This window comes from Drosophila biarmipes, chromosome 2L (genome assembly GCF_025231255.1).
Source record: "Drosophila biarmipes strain raj3 chromosome 2L, RU_DBia_V1.1, whole genome shotgun sequence".
In the NCBI taxonomy this organism is placed as follows: domain Eukaryota; kingdom Metazoa; phylum Arthropoda; class Insecta; order Diptera; family Drosophilidae; genus Drosophila; species Drosophila biarmipes.
Genome location: NC_066612.1, coordinates 2,384,372 through 2,401,670, shown reverse-complemented (window position 1 = coordinate 2,401,670; position 17,299 = coordinate 2,384,372). Strand labels below are relative to the sequence as shown.

The 17,299-nt window shown below is 43.5% G+C and overlaps 3 protein-coding genes across 5 annotated transcripts; 2 read left to right on the top strand and 1 right to left on the bottom strand.

Moving 5' to 3' along the window:
- Positions 1–1,006: 1,006 nt before the first annotated feature.
- Positions 1,007–15,170, bottom strand: LOC108029100 (ATP-dependent RNA helicase vasa). The gene is made up of 10 exons (XM_017101193.3): positions 15,010–15,170; positions 10,597–10,658; positions 10,500–10,537; positions 7,090–7,130; positions 6,816–7,035; positions 2,787–3,052; positions 1,979–2,722; positions 1,699–1,912; positions 1,361–1,638; positions 1,007–1,298 (listed from the first exon to the last, which is right to left on the bottom strand). The coding sequence occupies exons 4-10, from the start codon at positions 7,108–7,110 to the stop codon at positions 1,245–1,247; spliced, it is 1,797 nt and encodes a 598-aa protein (XP_016956682.1). The 5' UTR covers positions 7,111–7,130; positions 10,500–10,537; positions 10,597–10,658; positions 15,010–15,170; the 3' UTR covers positions 1,007–1,244.
- Positions 5,438–13,324, top strand: LOC108029101 (plasminogen activator inhibitor 1 RNA-binding protein). Of its 2 annotated transcripts, XM_017101196.3 has the most exons (5): positions 5,438–5,604; positions 7,514–7,636; positions 8,051–8,801; positions 10,716–10,982; positions 11,300–13,324. In XM_017101196.3, the coding sequence occupies exons 3-5, from the start codon at positions 8,123–8,125 to the stop codon at positions 11,830–11,832; spliced, it is 1,479 nt and encodes a 492-aa protein (XP_016956685.1). In that variant the 5' UTR covers positions 5,438–5,604; positions 7,514–7,636; positions 8,051–8,122; the 3' UTR covers positions 11,833–13,324. The 2 variants fall into 2 exon arrangements, with proteins under 2 accessions (XP_016956685.1, XP_016956683.1); XM_017101194.3 differs by lacking the exons at positions 5,438–5,604; positions 7,514–7,636 and adding an exon at positions 7,682–7,819.
- Positions 15,171–15,532: 362 nt separating the features above from the next.
- On the top strand, positions 15,533–17,007 carry LOC108029282 (transcription elongation factor S-II). Of its 2 annotated transcripts, XM_017101481.3 has the most exons (3): positions 15,533–15,685; positions 15,780–15,868; positions 15,930–17,007. In XM_017101481.3, the coding sequence occupies exons 2-3, from the start codon at positions 15,797–15,799 to the stop codon at positions 16,815–16,817; spliced, it is 960 nt and encodes a 319-aa protein (XP_016956970.1). In that variant the 5' UTR covers positions 15,533–15,685; positions 15,780–15,796; the 3' UTR covers positions 16,818–17,007. The 2 variants fall into 2 exon arrangements, with proteins under 2 accessions (XP_016956970.1, XP_043950360.1); XM_044094425.1 differs by having other exon boundaries at positions 15,572–15,868.
- The last annotated feature ends 292 nt before the right edge of the window (positions 17,008–17,299 follow it).

The following is a 17,299-nucleotide window of genomic DNA, read 5'->3' as shown; positions in this document are numbered from 1 at the left end:
AGGAGTGATCCCAAATGCGTTTTCAAAACGCAGAACCGCCAAGTAGCTTTTCCAGACAAGTAGCCTCCATCGAGAGTGAACGGAGTAACCTTTGTGAAAAGCAAAAAGAAGCTCAATGGTTTTCTTATTTCATAATCGTTTCTTGCATTTAGGTTAAACAATCTTCGAGACAACAAGAGCACGGCTTAAGTAAACACTAGCCAGAAGGCCAAATAAATGTATTTTTTTCAGCACGAAACACTTAGCAGGGAAAGCCAACTACTTGTTTTATTTAAAAACAGTTAAACAACATTACTTTTTCCTTCTATTTGGAAATATGTCATGGGAAACGCGCGTCGAAAAGGTGTTTGCTCGCTGGGAAATGCCGTCACAGACTGAAATGTCTTTCACTTGGCTGCGGGAGTGAAAACCCAACTCGAAGAGCAGCAGCGTGGTGGGTTTCTCAGTTATTGATTTTGTTCTGCAAAGACAGCAAACGCAAAAGGGCAACATTTGTGGGTCGGATTGCGTTTTTGGGGGAGGCCTGTTACACGCAGGGCGAGGCATCGTTCAAAAAGCCGGCTTCCACGGAGAGCGAGAGAGCCCACAGACGGCAAGGCAAACAACAAACAGTGAAGCACGAAGGAAGAGCAAAGTACATATAAACAAACACATTATTATGACCGGTGTAAGGAGCTAAAGGGATATGCTAAGAATCCATTAATTTTTACATGCCAGGAACACCCTTCAGTTATTATAAGCAGTAAAGCTAACAAGTATCCATTATTTTTCCTAACCATAAACATCTTTAAATTATAAACCGTATAGCTTCTTACAATACTCAATGTTCAAATCTCTCCTATTTCATTTGTATCCACTTTTCTACACTATGCTGAAAACCTTGCAATTACAGACTGTAAATCTACTAAAAATTTCCAAATCTCTCCTGTCAATTTAATTTATAATTACTTTTTTACTATGCAGATAACCTTTGAAACCCTTGTATAAACAAATAAATAAAAAAAGCTACTTTTTGGAACTTTCTTTTAATGAAATGTATTCTTATTTAGGTAATACGTCGCATAGGAAAATTAAATATTAATTCGTACGCAAATTCTCTTGAGATGCACTTTTATAACGTTAAGGCTACTATATAGTTATTATATATCGCCTATACCATTCGAATGTTAACGCGTGGTGGACTCGGTCAAACTTAATTCGTTAGGTTAAATCATCTTAACATCTACTACTCAAGTTTGAGTGTCTTAGTCCCAATCCTCGTTATCCTCGGCGTTGGTTATGTCGGAGAAAGTACTTCCCTGTGTATAAGAATCATAGATCAGTAATTTCATATGGTAAAAAGTTCTGTGGGTAAACTCACGCCTCCACGGACATCCACGCCACCAAACTTCTTGTTGGAGTAGCCCCCACAACCAACACCGCCGCCGCCGATATCACGCAGGAAGGCCGGAACAGTCTGATTAGCTCCCTCAAGGATCTTAATCAAGTCTCCAGCGAGTGCGCGGTCCTGGTCAGGATCAAAGAACGAGGTGGCACGACCATTATTGCCGACACGGCCAGTGCGTCCAATGCGATGCACATAATCATCGATATTGTTGGGCATATCAAAGTTGATCACATGCTTGATGTTCTTGATATCTAGCAAGGCAAAAATGTGTTAAATAACAGGTCAGTAAATTAGGCTTCAGCAGCTCCTACCAAGACCACGAGAAGCCACCGAAGTGGCAATGATAACCTTCATTGAACCGTTTTTGAAGTCACGCAAGGCCTGCTCGCGTTGGCTCTGGAGACGATCGCCATGGATCGAAGTGGTGGGAAATTCTGTTTCCGACAAGAACGAAGCCAAGAAGTCAGCCCCACGCTTTGTCTCCACAAAGACGATAGTACCATCTGCTTGCTCGTGAAGGATTTCCTAGAATATCAGAAGAAACCAGGATATTAAAAACTATTACTAAAGTTTTCGGAGCATCGGACCCACCATCAGCTTGTTTCGCTTAGCGAACTTGTTAACCTCGTAAATGGTCTGCGAAACATCGGAACAGGCTCCTCCAACCACGCCGATAGTAACGAAGATATAGTTCTTCAAAAACTCTCCCGCCAGGCGCTGGATTTCCTCTGGGAAAGTGGCCGAGAACATCAGAGTTTGGTGCTCCGGCCGCATTGTCGGGTGGTTCATGAATTTGCGCATGGTTTCCGAGAAACCCATGTCCAACATGCGATCGGCCTCGTCCAGCACAACAAACCGAGTGTCGTTGAAGGTAATGAAAGTACGCTCCACAAAGTCCATCAGACGTCCCGGAGTGGCGATCAGGACATGGCAGCCCTTGGTAATGCACTCGTTCTGATGCTTGAACGAGGTGCCACCGTAAACAATGCTGATCTTCAGATAAGAACCGTAGGCAAACTTCCTCGCCTCGCTGAAGATCTGAATGGCCAGCTCCCGAGTCGGGGATACGATCACGGCCTGCGGCTTTCCAATCTCCAAGTCCTGGGGATCATCCAACAATTTGCTGAGGATCGGCAACAGGAAAGCAGCCGTTTTTCCCGAGCCAGTCTGGGCACAAGCCATCAAATCACGACCGGCAGCTATCACCGGTATAGATACCTTCTGGATTGGCGTCGGAACCTTGTAACCCGATTTGGTCACGTTCTCTCCGACAATGCCGCGCAATTCGGCGTGCTCAAAGTTCTTAATGGCCCTGGGCACATTTTCGCCGCTCACCTAAGCAATATAAAGCGGCCGTTAGACTTCATATAGGTTTCAGATTTGGTGATTATATTGTTACCTTCACGGGAATGTTGTCATACTTGGAGAAGTTAATGCCCGAAGTGATGCCACTGCTGAAGATCTCCGCTTCGTCGTTAGTCGGCTCCGGCGGAATATAAAATTCACGCGGCTTGTCGCCATTTTCGCCGACTTCATTGTTGTTGTTCACATCATCATCGTTGCGACGGCGCCTCTCAAAACCGCCTTCGCCTTTCTCGCCGCGTTCTCCACGCTCTCCTCTTTCGCCACGCTCCCGATTGAAGCGACCTCCACGATGTTCCCCGCCTAAATAAAAAGTGATTATTTGTTTATGGAATAGCATAACATCAACATTTCCTGACCATAATCATAATATATAAATTGGTAAACGCAATACAGTTGGTCTAAATTCTAGAATTAAATAAGAAAGCACTTCAATTTTGGTGAATTTTATTTTAACATTTATTTAATAACAAAATTAGATTATAAATTAAAAGTTTCAGATTACTGACTTTGCTTAAATCAAATAAAATATAATTTCGTTCGACATTTAAATAAATTAAAATGTCCACTTAAAGATGAAATTAAATTAAAATCAATTTTCAGGGGAAATAAAAAATGTATAATTATTTTCAGTTATTTACTGTTAAACTCTCTTCTTTCGAGATTTTTATAAACCAAAAACTTTTCATTATGGTATTAAAAATAGTTTCTCTAAATCAAAAACGATTTTCATAACTTAAAAACTATTATTATACTTCCAAGTTAAATGTTTTGCTTGTCCCTTTAACGAAGGGAAAAGAATCTCCCATCGGAACTGAGATTTATGAAATTGGCTGTCTTCAGCTCAAGTAAAAAGCGGCATGTGATCACCGCATCCCTTCGATTACGAATAAAAGGTGCATTCTGCATATCCACCTGAGGCTGTCTGATGAGGACGTCAAACAAGCCATGGACAAGGCGAATCTTGTCCTTGTCCATGTTTATAATGATCTTAGGATCGTAGACTTTAACAGCAGGCATGGTATAGTAACTAAACGAGCCTTCCTGACTGAACAGCAACCGCGACTTGCCCTCCACACTGAGTTGCTTGTGACGATCCACCATTAGGCGCAGTATACTAGCGTGTTGCGAAATAAAAGCCAAGTCCTCAATCGACACCCGATGTAGTGGATTTTGCGTTGCTGTTATGGGCTCGCTTTGCGTTCCAGGACATTCTGTTGATGTTGCTGTGGAATCCATCTTTTTTCGGCTAGCATCGACATCCATGCTAGCGATATTAATAGATTGAATCTCCAGCATTGGCAGTACCTGCACATCAGTCACATAAGCATGATCGCTAATATCAGCCAATGTGCTCGAAATTTGCAGCGGGGCGTCCTCAACATCCATGGGCATTAGTTGTACTGACGTATTTTCCATCGGCATAAGTTGGTCTGATGTATTTACCATCGGCACTGTCATTAGATGTGCCGATGTATTTTCCATGGTCATAAGTTGTAGCGATGTATTTTCCAATGACTTAAGTTGTTCCGACGTTTTCAACAGGTTAGACTTGTCCACCATTTCGGATTTCATTTGAGGTGCATTCGTAGGTCCTATAATCTTATTTGGATCCTGAGCGATGGGAGTAGAATTTATCGAAGGTAATAAGGTAGCAGTCGAATCAAACGGAGCCAACTGATCTTGAGCATTAAGAGAAATATCCAAAGGAGCCTCTGCAAGATCCTGGAAAACAGCTTTCGATGGCATACTGGCCCCAGAATCGGACAACTTTTGCAGATTCTGAGCCAACTCCATTGAGTTGGTTGCTGATACGCCTGCTTCTATCTGTGGTAGTCCAGGAGACTTTATTTCGAGTGGAGGTGGCGCCACCTCCGTCAGGCGTGAAGGGTCCACTACTCCAGCAGCATTCTGCAGGAAGTCGGACATAAAAATAGTGGCAATATGGCGATTGCTTCGCATTGCTTCATCGTTCCGGATTGGTGGTTCTGGTGTCGATGGCGGAGTGGGGACTGCAACAGTGCGAGGAGGGGCTCGTGCCCGGGGACGCCCGGGACGACGGCCCCGGGCTGCTCGTCTGGGAGCTGGCCCTTCGACATAGTTAACCAAGTCATCCCGAGGGCGGAAAACACAAGTCCAGTTTCGCGGACTCAAAGGAGGCGTCACTGGCAGTGCAACTGGCAAAGCAACCTCTAGAGCTGCCGCAGGTTCCTCCAATACGACCCCGTTGGCTTCTTCCTCCGGTTGCAATGTCATCTGCAGCTCTCGTGAAACTCTGGTGAGGGTAAGGGGACGATGGTGCTCCTCGTCGATCACCGGCAGTCTGGGTTGGAACGACGGAAAGGGAGTCAATGATGGTGTGCCTCCGAGTCGAGAACGCCCTACTGATACACCAGCCTGTCCCATTGCGGCGGTTTCATCGCCATCCGTCGGCAGCACCAAGGTGCCGCTCTCCAGTTCCAACTCCAATGAATGTTGTACTGGGAGCGATGGTGCAATAGGCGTCGATGCTGCTCCTCCTGGTACCGACAATGGAATGGCCCCATCATCGTAGGTCAGATTGCGTATAAATGACAAGCTGTGAAACGCATATTACTAAGCTTATGTACCATTGGAAAGTGAAGCAAGGAGCAGTAAAAGGACAGAGATATAGAAGAGCATGCCAGGTTCATTTCGAGGACAAACAAAAATATCAATAATCAAACTGCCAAAATAAAACACCTCAATGTGTGTATTCAAAATTTCGGTGATCACCTAAATTTTGTATATTTTTTGTAAATTTTAAATGTTCGAGATTTCCCCCCTTGATAAACTACCGCGTGTTGGCAGAAGGAGCATCGGAGCACCCACAGATGGTAAGAAAAGAAAGGATATTACTAGTAATTTGATTAAAATACCCTTGGTCGCTGTTTTGTCCAAGTGGCGTGCTCGAGGCACGCATAGCTACCCTGTCGGAGAGTCCAGCTGCGGATAAGGGGGTTCCCTGATTCGATTCGTAGCGACTGACGGGTGTATTCTGATTCTGGGACCGATTTTGTCGTGCCATGTTCACCAAGCTACTGGCCTGCACAATGCTAGAGTTGTCCGCCCTGCTTCCATCAGTCTCAACAGTAGCTACCAACATTGTCCTGGGAAGTGCGACAAAAATGCCGATTGCATTTTGACACCTCGCGTTGCCCTCCCAAACCGGCTTGGGGAGATTGGGCCAAGACAAAGTGTGACGCAACTCGCGGGGACTGTGAAAAGATACTTTTCTTATTTCGTGGCGAACGATGTACTCCTCACTCAACCAGTGGCGGAATCTGGAAGCGCCATATGTAAGATCAGCCCTTCGGCTCCGTTCTTCTTCCGATTGTCCAGCACCGCCAGCAGACAGCGGATTCGGAGAAATATTCTCAAACTGTTGCAGCTCCTGGGATGCAAGCCCAATCTCGACTGTTTCTGTTGCTCCTCTTGGTCGACCGCCATCAGGTCTTCTTGCCCTGATCTCCGACGGTTGGGGCATCACAAACTGGGGCGAATTCAGTTCGACTTGCGACATGTTTGCTCTCCAATCTACACTTATGTCCTGAAACTGTCTTAAAACATTTGGCTCCTGTGCGCCTTGAGGGTCGATGAGCAATCGATCCATGTTCTCTATGAAGCGATCCATCATGGCCTTTGTCTCGCGTATTTGAAGCGCTTTTTGAGCACGCTTTTCTTGATCAAGTTTTTCCAGGGAAACCCACTCTTTGTTCACCAAATCCTTGAAGGCCTTCAACAAATAGTTACGTAATTCCCGAATGCTTGCCAGGCTGCTTGTGTACTTAACCAGATCCAGCTGATCGATGAAGTCGCCCACCACATCCTTATCCAAGCTGGACGGGATCGGTGGCAGCTCTATAGCTACAGTGGGCAAACCCACCAAGTTGTTCGAATTCGGGAACACAAAACGAGAAAACAAACTACATGACAAAACATTGCACAAACACAGAGTTAAACAGAGACATAAATTACCAATTTTTATGAGCTCTTGGTCTTAGTTTTAATATTTAAATCCAAGTGGCAATTCAGAAAATGTACTTACCGTCCTCGTTGTCGTCGCGACGACCTCGGAATCCCCCGCCGCCACCTCCTTCACGGCGACCTCCGCGGTAACCACCTCCATCGCCGTCTCCATCCCGATCTCCTCCCTTGTTATAGCCGCCTCCCCTGCCGCCAACACCTCCACTGGAGTTCTTGCCAGTGTCCTCATCATCGCTCCAACCGGACACTTCCTTGGTAGTGGTGGTGATTGGCTCAGAGGACTAAAACAAACTCAGTTTAGTATTATTAAAATTGTTGTTTGAGTTCATACCTACCTCATCTCCCCAGTCTGACATATTGTTGGATTTTAAATAGGCTGAAAAAATATAACAATTAATAATTAATATGAATTGTACTTATGAACACTCTCACATGTAAGGGTTGTCTAAGGTGCTTCTTAAAAATATGAAATGATGTATTATCTTACTAAATATTCAGCATGTTACTTAGATTTAGTGATCTAACAACCCTTTTTATTTTTATTGTTGTTGTTCCCTCTACAATATATAAAATCCTATACTTTACAAATTTAAATTACTTTTTAGAGAACTGTCAGCAAAAGATGAAAGTGGCGCCCAATCAGTAAGAATGCTTAGTGCTAAACACAGCTCGTGCTGAAGAAACCAAAGCCAAAACGTTTTTTTTAACTCATGTAATATGCTCACCGACTTTATAACACCCTTACCGCTTTCATTACAGACCTACCCGCCGATGACATGAGTTTTTCAAACTGAAAACCTGAGCCCGCCAAAGCTAGAGGCCACTAAACACAGCTGCCATTCGAAGGGAACCTGACCATTCACCCGAATCGCGTGGAAAAACGTGAGTTTCTGTTTTTCTATGTATACCAAGAACACATGTGGGCGCCCCTGTCTGCGTGAACTGGCCCATGTGCGTGAGGAATCGCGTGCGCCAGTGTGGGTAGGTAATACTAGCAGCGAGGCGAAGAAGAAACGCTGAAAATTAAGGTTAGAGAGCAGCAGCCACCAAACAGCCAGCAGAAAAGTAAGAAAAATCCCCCCAAAGGGCTCGAAAAAATTGCGAAAATTCGAGTCAGTCGAGTTCCCCTCAGTATAAATCACAAGTTACCGGAAAATCCAACCCATTTCATCACAGTTTGTCACACAAAAATACCAAAGAAAACCTCGGAAATCTCGACAGGGTGTGAGGCGCGGGCGAAAAAGGAAAATCAATCAATTCCCCCTAAAAACTGTGTGTTCAAATTCTCTTTGGCAGGAAAACGGGCAAGAAAAGAAGGGCAGCCAGCTAGCGAAAGTGAAAACAAACAACACACCCATCCATAAAATCATGGACAGCGCCGGTAAAAATCGTTATGAACTCTTGTTCATGGACGACGATGTCAGCGATCCATTAGATAATCTTGTGGCGCCGACGGCCGCCGCTGCCTCTGCCGCAGCAGCCGCCGCTGGCAAGAAGAAGCAGCCGTCAGCTGGTGCAGCGGCCACCAAAACGAGCGCCAAGGTGAGCAACAACAACAACAAGGCGGCCGCAGGATCCCAGCTCGGCGGACCCAATGCCAAGAAACCGAACCAGGCCGAGAAGGAGAACAAGCCGAACAACGCCTTGAGCAAGACCGATGGCAAGAAGTTTGCCCCAAGTGCCGACAAACCACAGTTCAACAACAAACAGCAGCAGGGTGCTCCACGGCCAGGTGGCGCCAACCGAACACGTGAGTTCGGCAGCGGTCAAGGACAGGGTCAAGGTGGACAGGGTCAGCAGCGCAGCGTCAACTTCCGCCAGCAGAACGGCAATGGCAACAATGTGGAGTCCCGCGAGCAGCGCAACAACCGCCGCAACGTCCGCGAGAACGGAGGAGCTCCCGATGGCCAGCAGCAGTCGCGTCCCTACCGCGGTCCAGGCGGCCAAGGCGGTGCTGGAGGAGATCGCCCGCAGCGCCAGAACAGGAACTACGATGGCCAGAACAGGAAGCGCGAGTTCGACCGCCAGTCGGGCTCCGATAGAACCGGTGAGTGGACCAAACCAGAAGATATATCCATCTGCTAACAGAGAAACAATAGGCGTTTTTTACAGAATAATCTAATGCTTTTGGTTACACATAGGTTGTAGAATAAAATAAGTAGTTTACCCTCTATAAGTCTAGGTTTCTATTACAAATCAGAAAGATAGGATTTAAATTAAACAACGTCAGAATTAACTAGATTACAGGTAAATCAGGTATTAAGGTATTCATATCCCACCGACTGAACCATAAATTTAAATGTTTATTACCTCAATAAATATCATTTTGATATTTTTAAGATTAAACTATAATCCTAGACAATATCTAAGATATTTATGGTATAAAACTGTCATTTGTTCTAAATGTGAGATTTAAAAAACTTTAATTTAAACCATCATGGGGCACGGCACACATAACCACAAAATGAGCAAGCCCGCCCACCCGAAAGAAAAATTAAGAAATAAAACAAAAACAACGCTCCATGACAACCAGAAAAGCGAACTCAGCAGGCAGGAAAAACACATTCCATCCAAAGTTTACACGCAAACCATAATCACGCTTTTGTTTATATACATGTGAAAATATAGACGTCTTCAGCCAATATTGCTTAGAAATTTCTTTAACTCAATTGATATTAACCAATAATCCAGAATAATAATTATGTTACTTGAAGCAAATGGATTTCTAATAATTTGAGGGAACTTTTCCTTAAATGGGCACTAAAATCTTGAAATATAATCATATAAAACTAATCATGATCGATTATTATGCATTTTTAGAAGTATTTTCTTTGCTATGGCCATCGTACTTAATATAATCATTAAAAAGTTGCATATTTTTGGTATTCAATGAGCTTGCTGCTCTTAAGAGCAGGGGTATTTAAGAATTCATCTATTATTAAACAATCGGTACATAAACGCTCAAAAAAATAATTTGATACTCATAAATCTAATAAGCAACTTTGAGAAAATATTGGGCAATCCTAGATTAAATGTTGCATGGCAGGGTGTAAACCATTTGTGGCACAACAAACCCCCATAAACATGTGGGCTACAGGGAAACAACCCAGGAAGTCTGTCGCTCACGTGGTGGATCAGTCGAATCAATACTAATGGTCAGACAGAAATCAACAACCCGCTAGCTTCACATCACACTTCCTTCCACCAAATAAAATCAGCTTCCTCGCATTTTTCGTTATTCACTGCCTCTCAGACTGTTTCATTTTTGGAATATCCAAAATTATAATAATCACATCGGCAGCAACCGAACAGAAGAAGCACTACAGCACACAAATCGAAAAAGAAAATGTGTTAAAAATAGTTTGCCCATCTTCATGGCGGCATTCCCGTCTAACGCAAGTGCTTGTAGGAGGCCTTTGCAGGCACAAATGGGGAACAGTTCCCCCCCTGAATCTGATTACAGCGAACGGGTGCTGTCGGCTTATCTGTCACCATGCGAGGGCAGTGAAAGGCCCAACGTGGTTAGACTTCAACGGGCAAGGTGATTCCCGACTACAATTGACCCAATTAGCGTCGTATTGATAGGGGCTACGCATAGAAAAATAGTGTGTGCATTGGAGTCCATTAAGAGTACAGGTTACCATAAAACTAAAAGCAAATAGACACACTCTAGGTCAAGTCCCTAAGTATGTTATTCATAATAGAATGATCCGGAAATGTGACTTAAATTACGATCTTTGCTCACCGATTTAGTCAAGAAATAAAACAATCTCCTTGAGCTCCCTGTGAGGAAATAAATTTGAATTAGATAAATAGTATACATTAAGGATATGCTTACATACTTATAGCTTGACCGCTTTGGTTACTTTCGAGATAGCTCAGCTTTTCCTTACTTCTGGCTTCGCTGTAAATAAACATAATACAAATCATTAATAAATATTGTAATTTTCATCAACTTCAGGTGTGAAATCAATTGACAAGCGGGATGGAGCTGGTTCCCACAACTGGGGATCGGTCAAAGAGGCTATCGACGATGTGAACAAGAACGAAAGCGAGACCAATGTGAGCACTGCCGAGGGAGCCAAGGCCGACGAGTCGGGCACTGAGGCACAGACCGAGGCGCAGGCTGCCGCCGAGGAGGAGGCCAAGGAGCTGACCCTGGACGAGTGGAAGGCACAGCAGGGACAACGCATCAAGCCAACCTTCAACATCCGCAAGGCTGGAGAAGGTGTGTGGGCAATGGAAACCAATGGCTTACCATTTGAATTTAGATATAATTTAAACATTTTTTAAACTGGAGTAGTCTCCCTTTATTACAGTTTTGGGATAATCAATTATGACAGCTATGAGGAAGTCAATTGCTATCTATAATATTCATGTTAAGCTAAATTCAGCAAGTTAAATTTCACAACCTATTCTCAAGGGACAGACTAATCCACTTTATTCTCTAAAATCTACTATAATTAAACATGATTATCCTAAATGACCAGACTAACCCTCTTTATAAATCATAAAAACCAAAGCTAACAATACTTTTACCTTCAGGCGAGGACACCACACAATGGAAGAAAATGGTCGTCTTGACTAGCAACAAAAAGAAGGAGAACGACAGCGAAGAGGAGCTCGAATACGATCCCGCCCTGTATCCTCAGCGCGTGGGCCGGCAGCAGCGCGTTCTGGACATCCAGTTCAACTTCAACGACGGTCGTCGCGGTGGACCCGGAGGCTTCGGAGGACGTGGTGGCCGTGGAGGTCCTCGACCAGGTGGCGGATTCGGCGGACCACGCAGCGAGGGAGGCAACCGCGAGGGCGGCAACCGTGAAGGCGGAAACAACCGCGAGGGCGGAAACCGCGGTGGCCCACGGGATGGTCAGTCTGGCCGGCAGGAGCAGCATAATAACGAGGGCGGTGCTCCGTCCGCCCAGAACCAGAGGCCGCCCATCGAGCGTCGCGGTCCGGGCAACAACCAGAACAACAATCAGAACAACAGCGGCCCAGGACAGAACAAGCGCTTCGAGCGACAACAGAACACGGCTCCCAAGGTGAACGATGAGCGTCAGTTCCCCACGCTGGCTTAAGTCACGAGAGGATTCGGGCAGGAGGTCGCTCCTCAAACTGCAGTTTTGGTGACTGATGGGATAGAGAAGAGGAGATCAGCAAGTTACCAAAATGAAATCTTATAAATTACGTATATCACAGACAAGAAACTTTTTAACAACAAAACCAAGAGGGGAACCGAAGATGAAACAATTGTAGCCGCCATATAAGCCAAAAGCAACAAAAATACCAACCAACAAAGCTAAGCAAAAATTGATAATAAATTATATAAACATATTTGAATATATGACCAGAACACACGACAAGCAATTTAGTTTATGCGTGGCCAACTAATCAGATTTTACCCGATAAAATCGCGATCAAGCAAGTGACCTCGTGTGAACTAGTCAGAGTCAGGCTAAGTCATCCTCGTTAGGGATTTTACATCTAGTGTCTGTTCACCAGTCGACGAGATTCGTTTCGAGATTTTCTATATAAAAAGCGGCATGGGCGGACATAGAGATTGTTTTATTGCATCAACCAAATCCAGATGTAAAGTTGTTTTTTTATGTTATTACCAATCACTTAATCAAAATCATCCTATCTAAGAGAAAACCAATTGCAGTCGCTACCAGTGAACAAGGCGAATAAAACGAAAGCTAAAGATAAATATATAATATGCAACATCACGGCCTGACAAATTCTTCGATAAAAGAAGCAAAATACACTACATTACAATAGTTTGTTTTCGCCGCGAGAACAGTAAAGCATTTTCATTACTCATATGACTTTTTGTTCTATTACGACTCACATTTTCGTAGCGAAATGTACGTTTTATTATTTTTACTATGTTAACTTTTATTTAAAATAAAGAAAAACAAGTGGGCAAATATTAAAATCAGTAGTTGGAAAGAGAAACCCAAGCCGAAAGAGTAGTAAGTGTTAAAACCTTTGTAATGTGTTTCTTCGATGCAAGTTCTATAATTAAACATTTAAATTTAATAATTATAAAGCAACCTATGCGTCATATATACTACTTTTAATTATACAAACCTAACTGAACACACACACACTGAAATACAAAAAAAAAACAATATTAATTTAAGCATTATTAAAGAAATAAAACAAAATACCGATTAACTATTGGAGCAAATTATAAACCCTTAATAAGTAGATTTACAGTTGGCGGAGGCCGGAGGAAGCCAGATGATAGGAACCACTCCTAGGAACGATAGTACGAAGATCCCTGTAAGATCGTTTGCTTCTATTAACTAGAAACTGTATAAATTATAGGAGATATATATTCGTACTTGGTAAACTCAATTTTATGACGGCGAACAAAACACACAAAACAAAAGAGTAGCAGCGAAGTAAGGAAGGGAAGGAACCCGTAGATGAATACGACATTTTTTGAAATATTGTATTGTATTTTGACCCAAAGAAACAAACCATTCAACAGCAACCAAATGTTGAGCAACTCGTTTAAACATAAAACCAGAAAATTTATTTGATAAAATAAAGAAACAAAAAGCACTTGGAATTGGGGATTTAATGGGAATTGGGCCGAAGAGCAAGAGTGGAAAACTATAATTCTCGGGGTGTGTAATTTGAAGCGAGTGGTAGGAGTCCTAAGGTTTGGGAAACATTCTGAGCCTTTTAAATTTCATTGGAGACCAATGTAGCATTATTACATTGCAGCATTTCTGCTGTTTAAAATTGAAATTAATTTAGAAATGTAAAAGTTATAAAAATAAGTAAAGGAAAAAAATAGAAAATTAAAGGCACAGGAAAACGGCGGGAAGCGAAAATTGGCGCAAATATAGAAACCGTTTTGGAATATCTAGTAAAGATCCACTATTTTTTGTTTTATATTTCTTTGAATACGTTTTTTCTAAGAGAATGCTTTTCTAAGAATACATTTTTTAACGTACTAATATGCTTTTAACGTAGTAATATACCTTGTACTAAAAAGAAGAATGAATTACACGCCAAAGAAAAAAGCACTGAAAGAAAACAACAACTAAAACAGATGAAAATCAACGTCAGAATGCCAAAAAAGGAGAATAACAAAGGACAAAAAGAAATAAAAGAAGTTTCGAGTTTTTAACAATATAACAAATACGTTGTACTAAACAAAATCACAAGCCAAAGCAAAAAAAAATTATATGTAAAAATTAAAATTAAAGAGAAAAATGATGAAAATTAAGGACGTAGGCCCAACAAATTTGGAGAATTAGTGAAGTAAAAACAAGAGAAATTTCGAGAACTCAAAAGGCGCGCTTTAATCTAGATGATCTGTTTTTATATTTAAAGTAAATTACAGTCGGCATCTTTTAGGGGAATTTTAAACAGCATTTTCTGTATTTTTAGCACAATAAGTAGAACTTCAAAGAAACATTTATTATTACCACTACTTTTTGTGTAATTTGTATACCTCCTAAGTAAATACTTTTCATAAATGGATTCTCAAATTAAACACGATTTTATCTTCACCAACGAATTGCTAAAAAACTTAAACTAAATAACAATCTCTAACGTTCTTAGTAATTTTAAACAGCATATTCTTGATCAACTGATAAATTTTAAAACAATTCATTTTATCCCTACCACTTTTGTTGTCTTATTTTTATACCTATTGGGTATATGATATGATATGATTTTTCACAAATAGATTCTGAAATTAAACATTTATACATTTTCACGTTTGGATTTTCTTTTTGCCAGCGAAGATAAAGTAGAATTTAATTCAAAAGGAATAGGAAAACTTTGGGACTGCCAACTTGTTCGAAAGCGTGCCTCAGATAATTTGGCGCTTCGACAACCATAAACATAACGGTGACTAGAAAAAGGAAAGCGAAAAATGGACGCCAAACGAATGGACTCAAAAGAAACTTGCAAAGATTTTTCTGGGAAATGGAAAATTCTTAATGGAAATTATAAGCTACTTTTAAAGGCATTTTGATTTTTATGTGCCTGAAGGCTAACAATCCTTTTTTATTGGGCCTAATACCCAGAAGAGAACATTAAATGGTCTAGTTTTTACCTAATATCCTTAAAATATCAAGAAGAAACACATTTTTGACACTTTTAATTAAGCAATTACAACTTTTAATGGGATTGCAATCTTTCCACACAACTTTTTAACTTTTTTTCCTTAGAAACGAATTTCGTCTCCGAATTTCTAAAAATAATAGCAAACTGAAGTTCCCCACGCTTACCTTGTACTTCCGCGAGATTCCTGCGAGATCCCTTTATTTTAGAACCACTTTGAAGTTATTTTAAGTTATTTCACAAATTAAACGGCAAGAAAGCACTCCGCGCAAACGCAAAACGAAAAGAAGAAGAAAAGAAGGAAGGAAAACGAGGAGCAGGGCGCAAAAAGGAAAACTAAAATCGGGGATTTTCGCAAACGACAACACTAAAATTCGGTGTTTTCCTCTTCTTTCGGTCTGGTCTCTCTAAACACTTTTTAAATTTTAACAGCGCTGTTGAGATGCATTAAAATCTAGCAGCGGCGCGGCGACTCCGCCGAAACACTTGTTTCGCCAGTCTGTTTTTTTAGTAGAGATGTTTTTTTAATTAACCAGTCCGGAATATTCACAACTCACTCCCAGTTTCCCAGGCCCACAAGCCCCGCCAAATCCGGGACAACATGCCAGAAATCCCAACGGCGCTCCTCTTTCCCGAACCAGTTCCCCTTTCCGCCACAGTGGCGCTGCTTTCCAGCGATTTCCAACGCTGTTAAAATATGCTGGAAGGGCCGCCGTCCGGCTGGTATTTCCCGACAAGCCTCCGTGCGGTCCCACCAAAACGCGTTAGGGCTATTCTCCCAACTCGTTCTGCGAATACAGAAACGAAAAAAATAGTAAACAACTTTTATTGGAGGGAAAAGAGGTAATAGCTCGCTGGCCACCCGCAGACGGTGACACCAGCAGAGTAAACAACACAGCCGATTGCCGACGACAGCTAACCTAACCTCTGCCCCCAGAGATACAGCTGCCCAACATGAGCGTGGAGGAGGAAGTGTTTCGGATCCAGAAGAAGATGAGCAAGATTTCGATGGCCAGCGACGGGACAGTGAGTTGGGGGTTAACCAGGTGGGCCAGCCAGGCATTATATCACGCTATCCATTGAACAGGGACAGGAGCAGGCCCTGGACCTGCTGAAGGCCCTGCAGACGCTGAACATCAACCTGGACATCCTGACCAAGACGCGGATCGGCATGACGGTGAACGAGCTGCGCAAGAGCAGCAAGGACGACGAGGTGATCGCCCTGGCCAAGACCCTGATCAAGAACTGGAAGCGCTTCCTGGCCAGCCCGGCGCCCACGACGCCCAACCACAGCTCCGCCAAGGAGGGCTCCTCCAACAACAGCAGTGCCGCCAAGTCCTCGAGCGCCGCCAAGTCGTCCTCGTCGTCGGCCTCGGGCAAGGACAAGTCCAGCAGCGGCGGCGGCAGCAGCTCCTCCAAGGACAAGGAGAAGAAGGCCTCCTCGTCCTCCTCACAGTCATCGTTTCCCTCCGGCGGCATGACGGATGCGGTGCGCATCAAGTGCCGCGAGATGCTGGCGGCCGCCCTGAAGATCGGCGAAGTGCCCGAGGGGTGCGGGGAGCCCGAGGAGATGGCCGCCGAGCTGGAGGACGCCATCTACTCGGAGTTCAAGAACACCGACATGAAGTACAAGAACCGCATCAGGTCGCGCGTGGCCAACCTGAAGGACCCGAAGAACCCCGGCCTGCGGGGCAACTTCATGTGCGGCGCCGTGACTGCCAAGCAGCTGGCCAAGATGACGCCCGAGGAGATGGCCAGCGACGAGATGAAGAAGCTGCGCGAGAAGTTCGTCAAGGAGGCCATCAACGACGCCCAGCTGGCCACCGTGCAGGGCACCAAGACCGATCTCCTCAAGTGCGCCAAGTGCAAGAAGCGCAACTGCACCTACAACCAGCTGCAGACCCGCTCCGCCGACGAGCCCATGACCACCTTCGTCATGTGCAACGAGTGCGGCAACCGGTGGAAGTTCTGCTAACTGCCGCCGGAGCTGCCCAGCGAGCCCGAGCACACCTCACACACCCCTTCATATTCTTATACACATTGTAAAGACACGAGACACGCGAGAACACATTTTGTATCTGCTGCCCGACCGCGGAGGCGCCTACTCTGACCACCTAAACCCAAGAGAAATAATTTCAATAAACATTAACTATTGATAAAACGGAGACACGCCACCGGTTTTCTGCCTTTGCAAACGCCGGTGATAACGCCATGCCGCTGATAACGCGGCAGTGCTTTTGAAAGCAGTGGTTTTGTGGTAGTAGAGTAGAGCTTGAGTGTGGTTTTATATCGAGATTTGAAACTCTTAGGTTGTAGTGAGCTCAGCATTAAAAAAAATTACAAATTTCAATAAAATTAAATACAATTTTGAGGAAATATTTGTATTTTAATTTAATGGTTTTCTTACGAGCTGTTTTAATTTTTAGATTTTCCTTCTCTCTTTTTGTTTTAATGGAC